Source organism: Microcaecilia unicolor, chromosome 6 (genome assembly GCF_901765095.1).
Source record: "Microcaecilia unicolor chromosome 6, aMicUni1.1, whole genome shotgun sequence".
Lineage (NCBI taxonomy): Eukaryota > Metazoa > Chordata > Amphibia > Gymnophiona > Siphonopidae > Microcaecilia > Microcaecilia unicolor.
The window spans coordinates 118,837,712-118,850,700 of NC_044036.1; the positions used below are offsets into that span (position 1 = coordinate 118,837,712).

General features: G+C 45.1%; 1 protein-coding gene across 1 annotated transcript in view; it reads right to left on the reverse strand.

Moving 5' to 3' along the window:
* Positions 1–12,989, reverse strand: part of PRRC2C (proline rich coiled-coil 2C) — a 458,438-nt gene that overhangs the window by 290,661 nt on the left and 154,788 nt on the right. Inside the window, 1 exon segment of the mRNA XM_030208285.1 lies at positions 3,613–3,856. Within this exon segment, the coding sequence (XP_030064145.1) occupies positions 3,613–3,856 (244 nt within the window).

Sequence of the window (12,989 nt, forward strand, 5' to 3'; positions counted from 1 at the left end):
GTCATACTGAATACTTATTACATACAGTATAATTCTGGAAAAAGGGAGGACTACTGATACAGGAAGAGATTAGTTATCAGCAATACTGTATGCACTTTATGTAGAAAGAGAAAGCAAAGATACTTACCTGTAAGAGGTATTCTCCGAGGACAGCAGGCTACATATTCTCACAAGTGGGTGACGTCAATCCAAGTCAAATGGACGGCATTTTGCCAAAGCTCAAATAGTGCTTTGTGGAGCATGAGCAGCGCTCCACTGCACATGTGCAAGTGCCTTTCTGAACGAACGTGGTTTCCTCAGTTTAATACAAAAGCAAAAAATAAAATAAAATATCTATGGAGACAATTCCAAGGGGAGGTGGGAGGGATTGTGAGAATATGAAGCTTGCTGTCCTCAGAGAATACCTGCTACAGGTATCTTCGCTTTCTCCAAAGACAAGTAGGCTTCAATTTTCTCACAAGTGGGGAATCCCCAAAACAAGCACTGGTCAAGTGGGTCTCACAACAGTGACGACATAACACATATCAACCTGAAACTATATACAATCTGAATGAGGGTGCAGCCTGGTAATGAATAAAATGGGCCTGGGAGAGTGGAGTTGGATTCTAGACACCAAACAGATTCTGTAACATTGCCTGCCCAAACAGACTGTCATGTCGGGTATCCTGCTCAAGGAAGTAGTGTGATGTGAATGTGTGGACTGAAGACCACGCTGCAGCCTTGTACATTTCTTCAATGGAGGCTGACCTCAACTGGGCTACCGACATCAGCCATGGCTCTGACATTATGAGCTGCCCGTCTCGTCTTCCGCCAGGGTCGCTTTACTCATACTACCCCTCCCCTCAAGTCACTTCACTGGCTCCCTATCCATTTTTGCATCCTGTTCAAACTTCTTCTACTAACCTATAAATGTACTCACTCTGCCAGTATCTCTCCACACTCGTCCTTCCCTACACCCCCTTCCCGTGCACTCCGCTCCATGGATAAATCCTTCTTATCTGTTCCCTTCTCCACTACTGCCAACTCCAGACTTCGCGCCTTCTGTCTCGCTGCACCCTACGCCTGGAATAAACTTCCTGAGCCCCTACATCTTGCCCCATCCATGGCCACCTTTAAATCTAGACTGAAAGCCCACCTCTTTAACATTGCATTTGACTTGTAACCATTCGCCTCCACCTACCTTCCTCTCCTCCTTCCTGTACACATTAATTGATTTGATTTGCTAACTTTATTTTTTGTCTATTAGATTGTAAGCTCTTTGAGCAGGGACTGTCTTTCTTCTATGTTTGTGCAGCGCTGCGTACGCCTTGTAGCGCTATAGAAATGCTAAATAGTAGTAGTAGTAATAGTAGTAATGACCCTCCAAAGCCAGCCCAGCCTGGGCATAAGTGAAGGAAATGCAATCTGCCAAACTGAAATGGATTGTTTTCCGATGGTGACTCCCATCCTGTTGGATTCAAAAGAAACAAAAAGCTGGGCGGACTGTCTGTGGGGCCTTGTCCACTCCATGTAATAGGCCAATGCTCTCTTGCAATCCAAGGTGTGCAAGCTGCTTTCACCAGGATGGGCATGAAGTCGGGGAAAGAATGAGCATTAAAGCCTGGTACATCTTCCTCCCAAAAGAATCTAGGAATTGAGCTTCTCTGCCTGGGGGCACTGAGGCATAGTCCATAGTACTACTGGCTCTTTTGAGAGCAGACTCCATCACCATGGAATCATGAGGCAACCGAGTCCTTACCAAACCAGGTTCACTGTGGATCTGATACTGGGTGTCAATCTTCTTGGGCACAACAGGGACTTCTTGAGTACCTCGTGGAGAGGGTCAGTCACAGTCTCCTTAGAGGAGATGTGTAGTCCAGGACCTTGAGCATCTTGGCTCTAGGCTCATCCTCCACTTCCAAAGAAAAGGGATGGCATCAGCCATTTCCTTAACAAAAGATGGAAATGAAAGGCTCTTTGGCAGTCACCGTCTCCTTTCAGGTGGAGGGGGAAGGGGTTCAGAGGGGATCCCATAAGACTCATCTGAGGAGAAGTATCTGGGAGTCTGCTCTAAATTCCATGAGCGCTTCTCCTCAGTGTTGGACAATATCTCCCTATGAGACTGCCGAGACCAAACCATGCCCTTGAGAGCGGTGTTGAGTAGTCGGCTCCTGTCTCGACTCCGGTGAAGCTTCCTCCACTGACGCTGAGGGGGTGCCGACTTGGGTAGAAGTTGACGCTGAGGAGGCAGGTGCAAGCACACTTGACATGGATGCACACCGCAGCATGAGGCCATCCAGCAGCTCTGCAAGCAAGGCCTGGATGCGCTGATCAAGGGCTGACACTGTGAAAAGCTATGGTGCCGGTCGAGGCGCAGGTTGCAGAACTGCTGGGGTTGATATTTTTATTTATTTATTTTTTTGTTACAATTGTACCCCGCGCTTTCCCACTCATGGCAGCAGGACTTCGGCTGCATAGAGACAAGCGTATTGGCACCTCTTGTATGGAGGGAGAGCGATTCTCCCAGTGTCGACGCTTCTGAGGTGCTGAATCCTTCGATGCCCCACAGCTCCCAGCACCATGTGTTGAGAGTGACTGATGACAAAGCTTCTTGGCCTTTGCTCAAAGTGTATCATCAAACTCCTTGGTGCCGAGGACGACAACGAATCCGACAACGGACTGTCCTGTGGGGCCTGCACAGCAGGAGGCCTCTAGACAGGTGGAGACTCACTCGATGCCTCACTACTTCCACCGTCTAAGAGTCTCAAAGCAGCCATGCTTACTGACGCTCCTGGTGTGATGCTCAACGTCGATGCAGACATCAAGGATCCGGACATGATTCTAAAAAAATCCTATCTTGTTGAGCCTCTCGGGAAACCTGGGTCCTCTTCTTCATGCAAAGACAGAGAACACAGTTAGTAGGGCTATAGTTGGGCCCAAGACACTGCAGACACCAAATATGGGTGTCTTTCCCTGAGACAGTCAGACTGCACCGGGAACAGCACTTGAAGCCACTGGGAATCTTCGTGGCCATAGACAGGAAAACTTCATCGGCTAATTTAAATGACTCAATGGTGAAGTAAAAAAGGGCAAGGTATGGAAAAAAAGAGGGAGAACTCAACCGAAGTCAGGGCCTAAAAACAGCCTGACGTCGAAAAAAAGAACGAAGCAAACCTGGGCAAAACAAGTAAGAAAAATAAGGGACAAGGCCCAAATAAAGGAGCCAGCAGAAAAAGGAAAGAAAAAATAGCCAAAGGCACTGAAAAAGCGCTGAAGACTGGGTGAGCGAGGAGGAGGGTTAAAAAAAACAAAAAACGCACACTTTCTCCTCACGCGGAAAACAAAGAGAACTGATGAGACCGCCTTCGCGTGGCAGGTGGGTAGGCACTTGTGCATGTGCAGTAGAGCGTGGTTCATGCTCCACAACGTTTTTTTTTAGCTTTGGCAAAATGCTGGACCGTGCGATGTGAATCAGTGTCACCCACTTGTGAAAAGACTGAAGCCTGCTTGTCCTCAGAGAAAAAAGTCTATTAAAACATTTAATGAATTCCTTAAAAAAATAGGGCTCAATGACAGAAATGCAATTAACAACAACTTATTTGGATTAAGAACCAAAACATTAAGCAGCTGTACCTGGGTGCATAGGTGGCATGTCCATAGTGGGCCTCCCAGACATCATTCGTGGATCCATGTAAGGTTGCATCATAAGCCAACGGGGGTCAAAGCCCATGGAAGCTAGATGCTGATGATGTGGTCCCAAGGGCTGATATAGAGATCTGTGTTGCGGAGGTGGAACAGCGCTGCTGGATGGCTGGGACTGTGTAGACTGGGGAACAACCCCTTGTTGCTGTTGCCACTGCTGTTGCTTCATCTGTTCCTAAGGAAATAAGCGAAGGAAGATCAAAATGCTTAAGGGGATAAAGGTTCCATAAAAAAAGGGAAAAATGTATAATTTTTTTTTTTTAGAAAGAAATACACATTTTTCTATACTCTAAATTTAGCCATTAAAATTATATTTTGTGCAAAACACAGAATCCTGCTTTTAATTAAAGTAAGTAACTGCTTGCAGTATGCATTTTAAGGAAAACACTTATAGATGTAGCTAGTACAATAGAACTGCAAGTAAGAAACACAAAAACGTCCTTTGCATCTCTGAAAGATGTTATGTTCCAGGGCCACATGAAGACAGATTTGTTGCCAACACATCCCTAAAAGGAATATATCAGGATGTACAACTACATGGACTAAACAGTGCTACAAGTTCTTCTACCAAAGCTGAGAAAGAAAACTTGATCCTGCATGCAATCAAGTATTAAGTCATCATGGAAGAATTGAAAAAAGTGTACCACAATTTTTGATACTTTTGCTTGGTCCATGGGAACCAATCTAGAAGAGTATGGTGTTGGTGAAATAAGTGATTCAACACTTCCAGAAACAATTTTCACCACCAACACATATAATGAATGCATACAAACTGTCCATAATCAGTGGAATGAATTCAAAATCCTCGTAAAGGGAAAAACTCAGCAAGCTGCTGAATTTAGTGCTAACTAATAATGTAAGATTTCCCTTGTCGGAAATTGTTGCCCTTAGTGTCTGTGCTGCCTGTTTTCACTGTGTGCTGTGAAAGGGATTTTATTTTAATGAATTCTGTGATAAACAGATTCAGATGATCAACAGAAATAAACCTTAAACGACTCAGACAATATGAAAGGCTCCTCTGTGATGGAATTTGATCTATGAAAGGCTTTGGGCCAGTGGTACTTCAGTTCAAAAATTACAAGACATGTGAATGACCACAAGAAACCATAAGAATATTCTCCCGAATATTTTTGTTCATATTAGGGCTGTCCATCAATGAAAAGGTCCAACCGCACAATTAATCGGGATCAAAGTTTTTAATCGCATGGTAGATTTCATAAGCGACCCTCCTCACATTTCCTTCTGTACGGTGCAATACATAGCAGATGAAAATTTTCAAAACTGATATATTTCAATTATTAAACTAAAAATAAAATCATTTATCTTACTGTTTGGTGATTTTAAATTTCCAACCATCTCGTTCCCTATCTCTGGTTCTGCTTCCCTGTGATTTGAACTCTGATCCAGGGCCTCTTGTCTAGTATTCACTATTTTTTTTTCTCCTCTTTCTCATCCTGCCTTTTATCCATCTTTCACATTCAACTTTCATCCATTTTTCCTTCTTTTCAATGCTGTCTAATTTCCATCTCTTCCCTTCCATTCATGGGCACCATTCTCTCTTCCCTTCCATGGGCACCATCCCCTCCCGTCTCTCTTCTCTCCCCTCCCCGGGCACCATCCCTTCTCTCTCCTTCCTCTCCAAGGGCACCGTCTCTTCTCTCTCCTTTCCCTCCATGGGCACCGTCTCTTCCCTCCCCCGCCACTCCATGGGCACTGTCTTTTTCCTCCACTCCACGATCACCATCTCCCTTGTTTTTTCCATCAACTATTTCCAGCATCTGTTCCTTTCAAACAGATCTCTTTCTCTCTCAGCAAATCTTCCTGTGTTTCTGAACCCTCTCCCCTCATGATCCCCATTCTCTCTCTCTCCCTCTTTCTCCCAACAACTCTTACAACAGTGCTTCTGAACCCTCCCCCCCCTTCCAGTGATCCCTATTCTAACTCTTTCTCCCAACTCCTCTTCCTGTGCTTCTAAACCTTCTCTCCCACAGTCCCCATTCTCTCTCTTTCTCCCAAATCATTTGCACCTAAACCCTCACCCCCACCCCGTGGTCCACATTCTACGCTCTCTCTTTCCTTATACTTGCTTCTTTCAACTGCCCGAAGCCTCTATAGCATCCTGCCTGCTCTGACAGAACTTCTTGTTTCCCAGTGGGATGCCTCAAGAGAGACTTTGTGCGGCTGAAAGAAGCAGCATGCCTTTAGTGCTGCAGCGCTGAAAGCAACATCAGAGAGCCGAGAGGAGCAGGAATAAGGGAGAAGAGAATCATCACACTCCACCTCTTCTGGGCCCAGCAGTGCTGCTGCTTAGAACCCCTCCAATCTTGCTCTGGACTCGAGATGCTGCAAACTCATACCTCAGCAGTTACTTCCGGGTCACGGGTGCGGCACCACCTTCCCAAGCGGGGAACAGCACAGCAGCAGAGCCGATCCAGACCAGGACCTAGCAGCTGGTCTCTGCAGCCAGGTATGCCCGCAAAGGGAGCAATGGATTTGGGAGCCATACCTGGTGTTAACGTGCGTTAAACTTTTTAACACACATTAAATATTTAATGCACTAATCACATTATTAATGCATTAAATGTGCAGCCCTAGTTCATATATATTTTTAAATCTACTTTTGGAGGTTTTAATAAATGTTCTTATGCAGTTTTGTGGAGGATAAGGAGACAGATGTAGCTTGTGAAGTAAATTATTGCTGGCTGCATTCTGGGGATATATAGTGATGTGTCTGGAAAGAGTTACAAAGCAATTTTTAAAGCTCTGGAACTCCACCGAACTACAGTAAGGGCCTTTATCTCCCAGGAATGACCAGACTGCAAAAATTAATCCAAGGACAAGGCACAGCGACAACTCATCTGGGATGTAACAAAACATCCCAAAAGAACTGCAGGCCTCTCTAGCTTCAGTTTAATTTACCCCTTCTCCAACTAGCTCTAGCCCTGATAATCAGGATAAAACATGTACCCAGCCATATGAGCGACTGGATAAACAAGACAAGTGAATGCTTTGAAAACTGTTAAGATGTCTGGGGAAGATATGTCTTCTTGGGGTGGAAAAAGCACATAATATTTGGTGAAAAGAGCTTTAAAGATAGTGAGAGGCAGGCTGAGACTCTTGACAAAGAGAGAAACCCGCTATAACTTCTCTTGTTGAGCGTAAACAGTACAGCAAATCATACAGATTCTGCCTCCACCAAAGCGAATGCTACTTACCTGTAGAAGGTATACTCCGAGGACAGCAGGCTGATTGTTCTCACGAATGGGTGACGTCCACAGCAGCCCCTCCGATCGGAGATCTTCACTAGCAACAGCGTTTGCTAGCCCTCGCGTGCGCATGCGCGACCGTCTTCCCGCCCGAACGCGCTCGTGTTCGCCAGTCCAGTACATAGCAAAGACATAGACAAGGGAAGACACAACTCCAAAGGGGAGGCGGGCAGGTTGGTGAGAACAATCAGCCTGCTGTCCTCAGAGAATACCTTCTACAGGTATGTAGCATTCGCTTTCTCCGAGGACAAGCAGGCTGCTTGTTCTCACTGATGGGGTATCCCTAGCCCCCAGGCTCACTCAAAACAACAGGGTCAATTGGGCCTCGCAACAGCGAGGACATAACTGAGAATGACCAAAACTTAACCGAGAGTGCAGCCTGGAACAGAATAAAAATGGGCCTGGGGGGGGGGGGGGGTGGAGTTGGATTCTAAACCCCGAACAGATTCTGCAGCACCGACTACTCGAACCGACTGTTGCGTCGGGTATCCTGCTGAAGGCAGTAATGAGATGTGAATGTGTGGACGGATGACCACGTCGCAGCCTTGAAAATCTCTTCAATAGTGGCTGACTTCAAGTGGGCCACTGACGCTGCCATGGCTCGAACACTATGAGCCGTGACATGACCCTCAAGAGTCAGCCCAGTCTGGGCATAAGTGAAGAAAATGCAATCTGCTAGCCAATTGGATATGGTGCGTTTTCCCCACAGCCACTCCCCTTCTGTTGGGATCAAAAGAAACAAACAACTGGGCGGACTGTCTGTGGGGCTGTGTCCGCTCCAGATAGAAGGCCAATGCTCGCTTGCAGTCCAATGTGTGCAGCTGGCGTTCAGCAGGGCGGGTATGAGGACGGGGAAAGAATGTTGGCAAGACAATTGACTGGTTCAGATGGAACTCCGACACCACCTTCGGCAAGAACTTAGGGTGCGTGCGGAGGACTACTCTGTTATGATGAAATTTGGTATAAGAAGCTCATTTGGTATAAGAAGCATGAGCTACCAAAGCTTGAAGCTCACTGACTCTGCGAGCTGAAGTAACTGCCACCAAGAAAATGACCTTCCAGGTCAAGTACTTCAGATGGCATGAATTCAGTGGCTCGAAAGGAGGTTTCATCAGCTGGGTGAAGCGCTGCGTACGTCCGGTAGCGCTATAGAAATGATAAGTTATAGTAGTAGTACTAGTACTTATGATAGAGATATTTAAATGCACCTTTTGCATTTATACCACTGAGGCAACTCAAAGCTCTGGAATGAGGAGGCATAGAATGAAGGTTAAAAGAGGAGTAACCCGAGGAAATAATTCTTCACTAAAAGGGTGGTGAATTTGTGGAACGACCTCCTGGTACAGATGAAGACTGAATTCAAGCAAGCTTGGGACACATATATAAGTTCTTTAAAAGAGAGAAGTGTTAGATGGCATGGATGGGCAGACTGACTAGATAACTGCCTTTGCTAGCCTCATATTGAAGTGTTGATGTATACGTGCTAATTATACATGAGTGTCATTTTCAGTGGGCCAAGAGAAAGGGAATTGTTAATACTCGGAGAAGGGGGGGGGGGAGGAAATTAAAAGGTACTGACGTTATGGAACTAGTTAAAGATTGTTATGGTTTTATGATGACAATGTATATGTGCCTTCGTATTGGCTGTATTATTATGATTGTCAATAAATAGATTTCAAATAGATAACTGCCTTCATTTTTCTCTGTTTCTATGCAGGTATTATCTTACAGAGATATCTTCCTTCGTTTGACGGAAGCAGGAGTTAATATCAGGATGGTTCCTTCTTTCCTTTCATGTGAACAACCCCTTGTTCTTCCTTCCTTTAGTGGATAGGAGTATGCAATTTAATTTAAATCACTACATTTCCTTGATGTACATCATGTTCTCAGACTTCTGGATGTCAATGATTTTTGAAAACGGGCCAGATTACTTGTTCTGTTTGTGGATCTAAGGAAAGGTGAAGAAGCTTCCAAAAACACTATTGAACAATAGCTAAAAGAAATGATTTCCTCAGCATATACTCTGAAGGGAAAGAAGCCCCTGCTAAGGTTAACAGTTCATGTCACTACAGTGGTCTCAACTTCTTAGGAGGAGTCACAGGTGGCGGCTCCTGTTGACATTTGTAGAAAAAAAATAACCACCATTGTCCTTTCATACTTTTAAAAAACAATACAGGTTTCATGTTGGGGCATGAAAGAAATCTGTTTTTGGAGCCAAAGTGCTTAGGGAAGGGATTTCAGAGTACCATCCTTCTTGAAGATTACTTTGCTACAACCCATAGCTCCTGGAGTGGTCTGGTAAGGGTGCTAGGGAAGAAATAAACTGTGTCTTAACTCATAATTATTTTTCCTTTTAGTTCTACATCTTTTTTGTTATTATATCAAGAGATCTATTTGCTGTTTCTAATATATACGTTATAATATTTTATTTATTAGGATTTGCGTTAACAAGTTTCTTCTCGTGCTTCTATGAAAAAATTAATTCTTACCTGTTAATTTTCTTTCCATTAGTCCCAACAGATCCAGAGACTTGTGGGTTGTGTCCCTCTACCAGCAGGTGGCGATAGAGGTTTTCTATATGTGGACCTGTGCAGCCAGCTGAACCTCAGACTGAACGATACCAAAGCAGTGGAATGGGAAAAAAATAGAAAACTCTCCTGACATTGTCAGACCAATTGCCCAACAGACTTCCACCACTTCTATATTTATTTATTTTATTTTTTAATCAAACAAAGTAACATTCAGAACAATGGAACCCGAAAAAAACCCCTAACCAACCGCAACAAAACCGCAGACAGTAAACCCAGGGGTGTCCTCTGGATTGATCTGTTGGGACTAATGGAAAGAAAACTATCAGGTAAGAATTAATTTTTCCTTCCATGGCGTCCCACAGATCAATCCAGAGACTTGATTGAGCAATCCTCAAGTAGGGCGGGACACCCCCAACCCAGCAGAAATCACTGACGAGCGAAATACTGCATCTTTCTTTTCTTTTCTTACATTTGTACCCCGCGCTTTCCCACTCATAGCAGGTTCAATGCGGCTTACATATTATATACAGGTACTTATTTGTACCTGGGGCAATGGAGCGTTAAGTGACTTGCCCAGAGTCACAAGGAGCTGCCTGTGCCTGCAATGGGAATCGAACCCAGTTCCCCAGAACCAAAGTCCACCACTCTAACCACTAGGCCACTCCTCCACATCCACCCGATAATGACGAGTGAATGTATGGACCGAAGCCCATGCAGCTGCCCTGTAGATATCTTCCAGAGAAAGAAACAGGATCTGCATAGGAGGAAGCTTGAGCTCGCGTAGAATGAGCATGAACTTGCAAAGGGGCTTGCTTGCCCAATGCCACGTATGCCGAAGAGAAGGCCTCCTGCAACCAACGGTCTATGGTGTCCTTGGACGCCACATGACCCTTCTTATTGCCTCCAAAAAGGACGAAGAGATGGTCAGAAAGACGAAATTCATTCGTCACCTCCAAATACCTGAGAAGAGTCCGTCTCCCGTCAAGGCAGTGAAGATCCCGGAATTGCTCACGGTAATTTTCCCGGCGGAAGGCTGGCAAATGCAGGGACTGCCCCAAGTGGAAAAGAGAAACCACCTTGGGCAAAAACGAAGGAACTGTCCTAATCGATATCCCCGCCTCTGTAAAACGCAGGAAGGGGTCTCTGAAAGAAAAGGCCTGCAACTCTGAAATTCTCCGAGCGGAAGTAATGGCTACTAGGAAAATCACCTTCAAGGTGAGATCCTTAATCGTAATCCACGATAAGGGTTCGAAAGGAGGATGCTGAAGCACTTTGAGAACTAGATTAAGGTTCCAGGATGGCAGAACTAGCACATGAGGAGGGCGCAAACCATTTACCCCCCCCTCAAGAAGCGAACCATATCCGGGTGGGAGGCGATGGACGCCCCCTGAAGCCGGCCTCTAAAACATGCCAGAGCTGCAACCTGTGCCTTAAGAGAATTCAACGAGAGTGATTTTTGTACAGCCTCCTGAAGAAACACGATAACCGATACTGAAGACGAATCTGCTGACAATCCCAAACTCGCACACCACGAATCTAAGGTACGTCACACCCTAGCATAAGCTATCGAGGTGGATCTTTTCCGAGCCTACAGAATCGTAGCGAAAACCGCATCCGGATACCCTTTTCTTCTCAACCTCACCCTTTCAAGGGCCTGGCCGTGAGACTAAAGGGGGAGGGATCCTCCATTGTGACAACCAATGCAATTCTCTCTGCTGCACATCTTATATTCCCGCCTGGACCGATATGCTCATATCACCCCTCTCCTCAGGTCACTTCACTGGCTTCCGATCAGATACCGCATACAGTTTAAGCTTCTCCTTCTTACCTACAAATGCACTCAGTCTGCAGCCCCTCATTACCTCGCTACCCTCATCTCCCCTTACGTTCCCACCCGAAACCTCCACTCACAGGACAAATCCCTCCTCTCAGTACCCTTCTCCACCACTGCCAACTCCAGGCTCCGCCCTTTCTGCCTCGCCTCACCCTATGCTTGGAATAAACTTCCTGAGCCCTTACGCCAAAACCCCTCCCTACCCATCTTCAAATCCTTGCTCAAGAGCACCTCATCGTGGAGAAAAAAACAACTGAGCGGGAACGCTCGCGTGACGGACGGGAAGTCGTCCGCGCATGCGCACCAGAATGCTGTGGCAAACTTTCATTTTTTGCTTGCAAAACTGCCGATTCCGGGCCGACGTGGACGTCGATCCACATGTGAGAACAAGCAGCCTGCTTCTCCTCGGAGAAATACAGCAACTAATTATGTCTCTCACTGGTCATATACAGATCAATAATCTATAAAACCATACTGTACAGTAACATGGTCATGCGAATAAAAATATAGTACTATAAAAGACAATCCAAACTATATGACCTCTAACACATATCATCTGAATATGAAAGATCAATAAAAACAGTCAATGATTACACTGACCAATAGAAAAACTCACAAGAATGATTACAGAAACACTATCGAGTCAAAAAAACAGTTCACATATGTCAAACAGAAACCATGAACTTATAAAAATAAAAACACAACCACCTCAATTCACAAAAAAATACACCAGACTAAGTACCGTGCCAAAAAATTAAGAAACGCAGACAGCCTCACAGGGCTTATAGAGATAGAGATGTCAATCAACAGTGGTCCAAAAGACAAAAGCTACTAACATACACAGAAGGCCAAAGATGAGCACCAAATCTTACTGGAAGTAAAAAGTAGTAAAATACTAGAAAGCACAGAACGTTACTGCTGCAGCTTCTCAGTAAGAATGATGATAAAAACTGTTTAAAAAGTATTTGAAAACAAACAGTCCGCACGAAGGAATATATGTCTATGTTCATTTTAAACTTGATATACCGCCTTTCAAATGTGACTCAAAGCTGTTTACAAAAAGAAACACAAATGAGGAAAAAGGAAAGAACTATAACGTGCAGATGGAAAAGCTGAAAAGGAAGAAGAGGAGGAAGGGGCAAGAAAGAGAGAGGGAAACAAATAATAGAAAAGTTATTCTGCTGAACACTCAGGCTCCCTACTCCCAAGACACCGCCGTATGCTAAGAAGAGAGGTGTGTTTTTAGGGAGGACTTGATTTAAAATAGGATGGTTCAGCTCTAAGTTTGAAGGGAGAGAGTTCTAAGAGTAACAAAGAAGAAGCAGAGTGACGTGTGGATTCAAGTCTAAAACAGGGAATAGAAGGAACAAACGGTTACCAGAGGATGAGCACAGAGTTTGTGAAGGCCTGTAAGGGACAATAAGTGAGGAGAGGTAGGCAGAGATTCCTATGTGGAGGACTCTATGGGGCTTAGTTTCAAAGCACTAAGACTTACATAAACTTAGCAGCCCTTTTACAAAGCAGCGGTAACCCAATGCACACTAACCTGGAACTATCGCCAGCCCAACGTGGGTGCCGGTGGTAGTTCCAGCCTCAGCGTGCGCCATTTGCCACACTACGGAAAAGAGAATACGATTTTCTAGCACAGCAGTAACCCAGTGGTAATCGGGCAGCGTC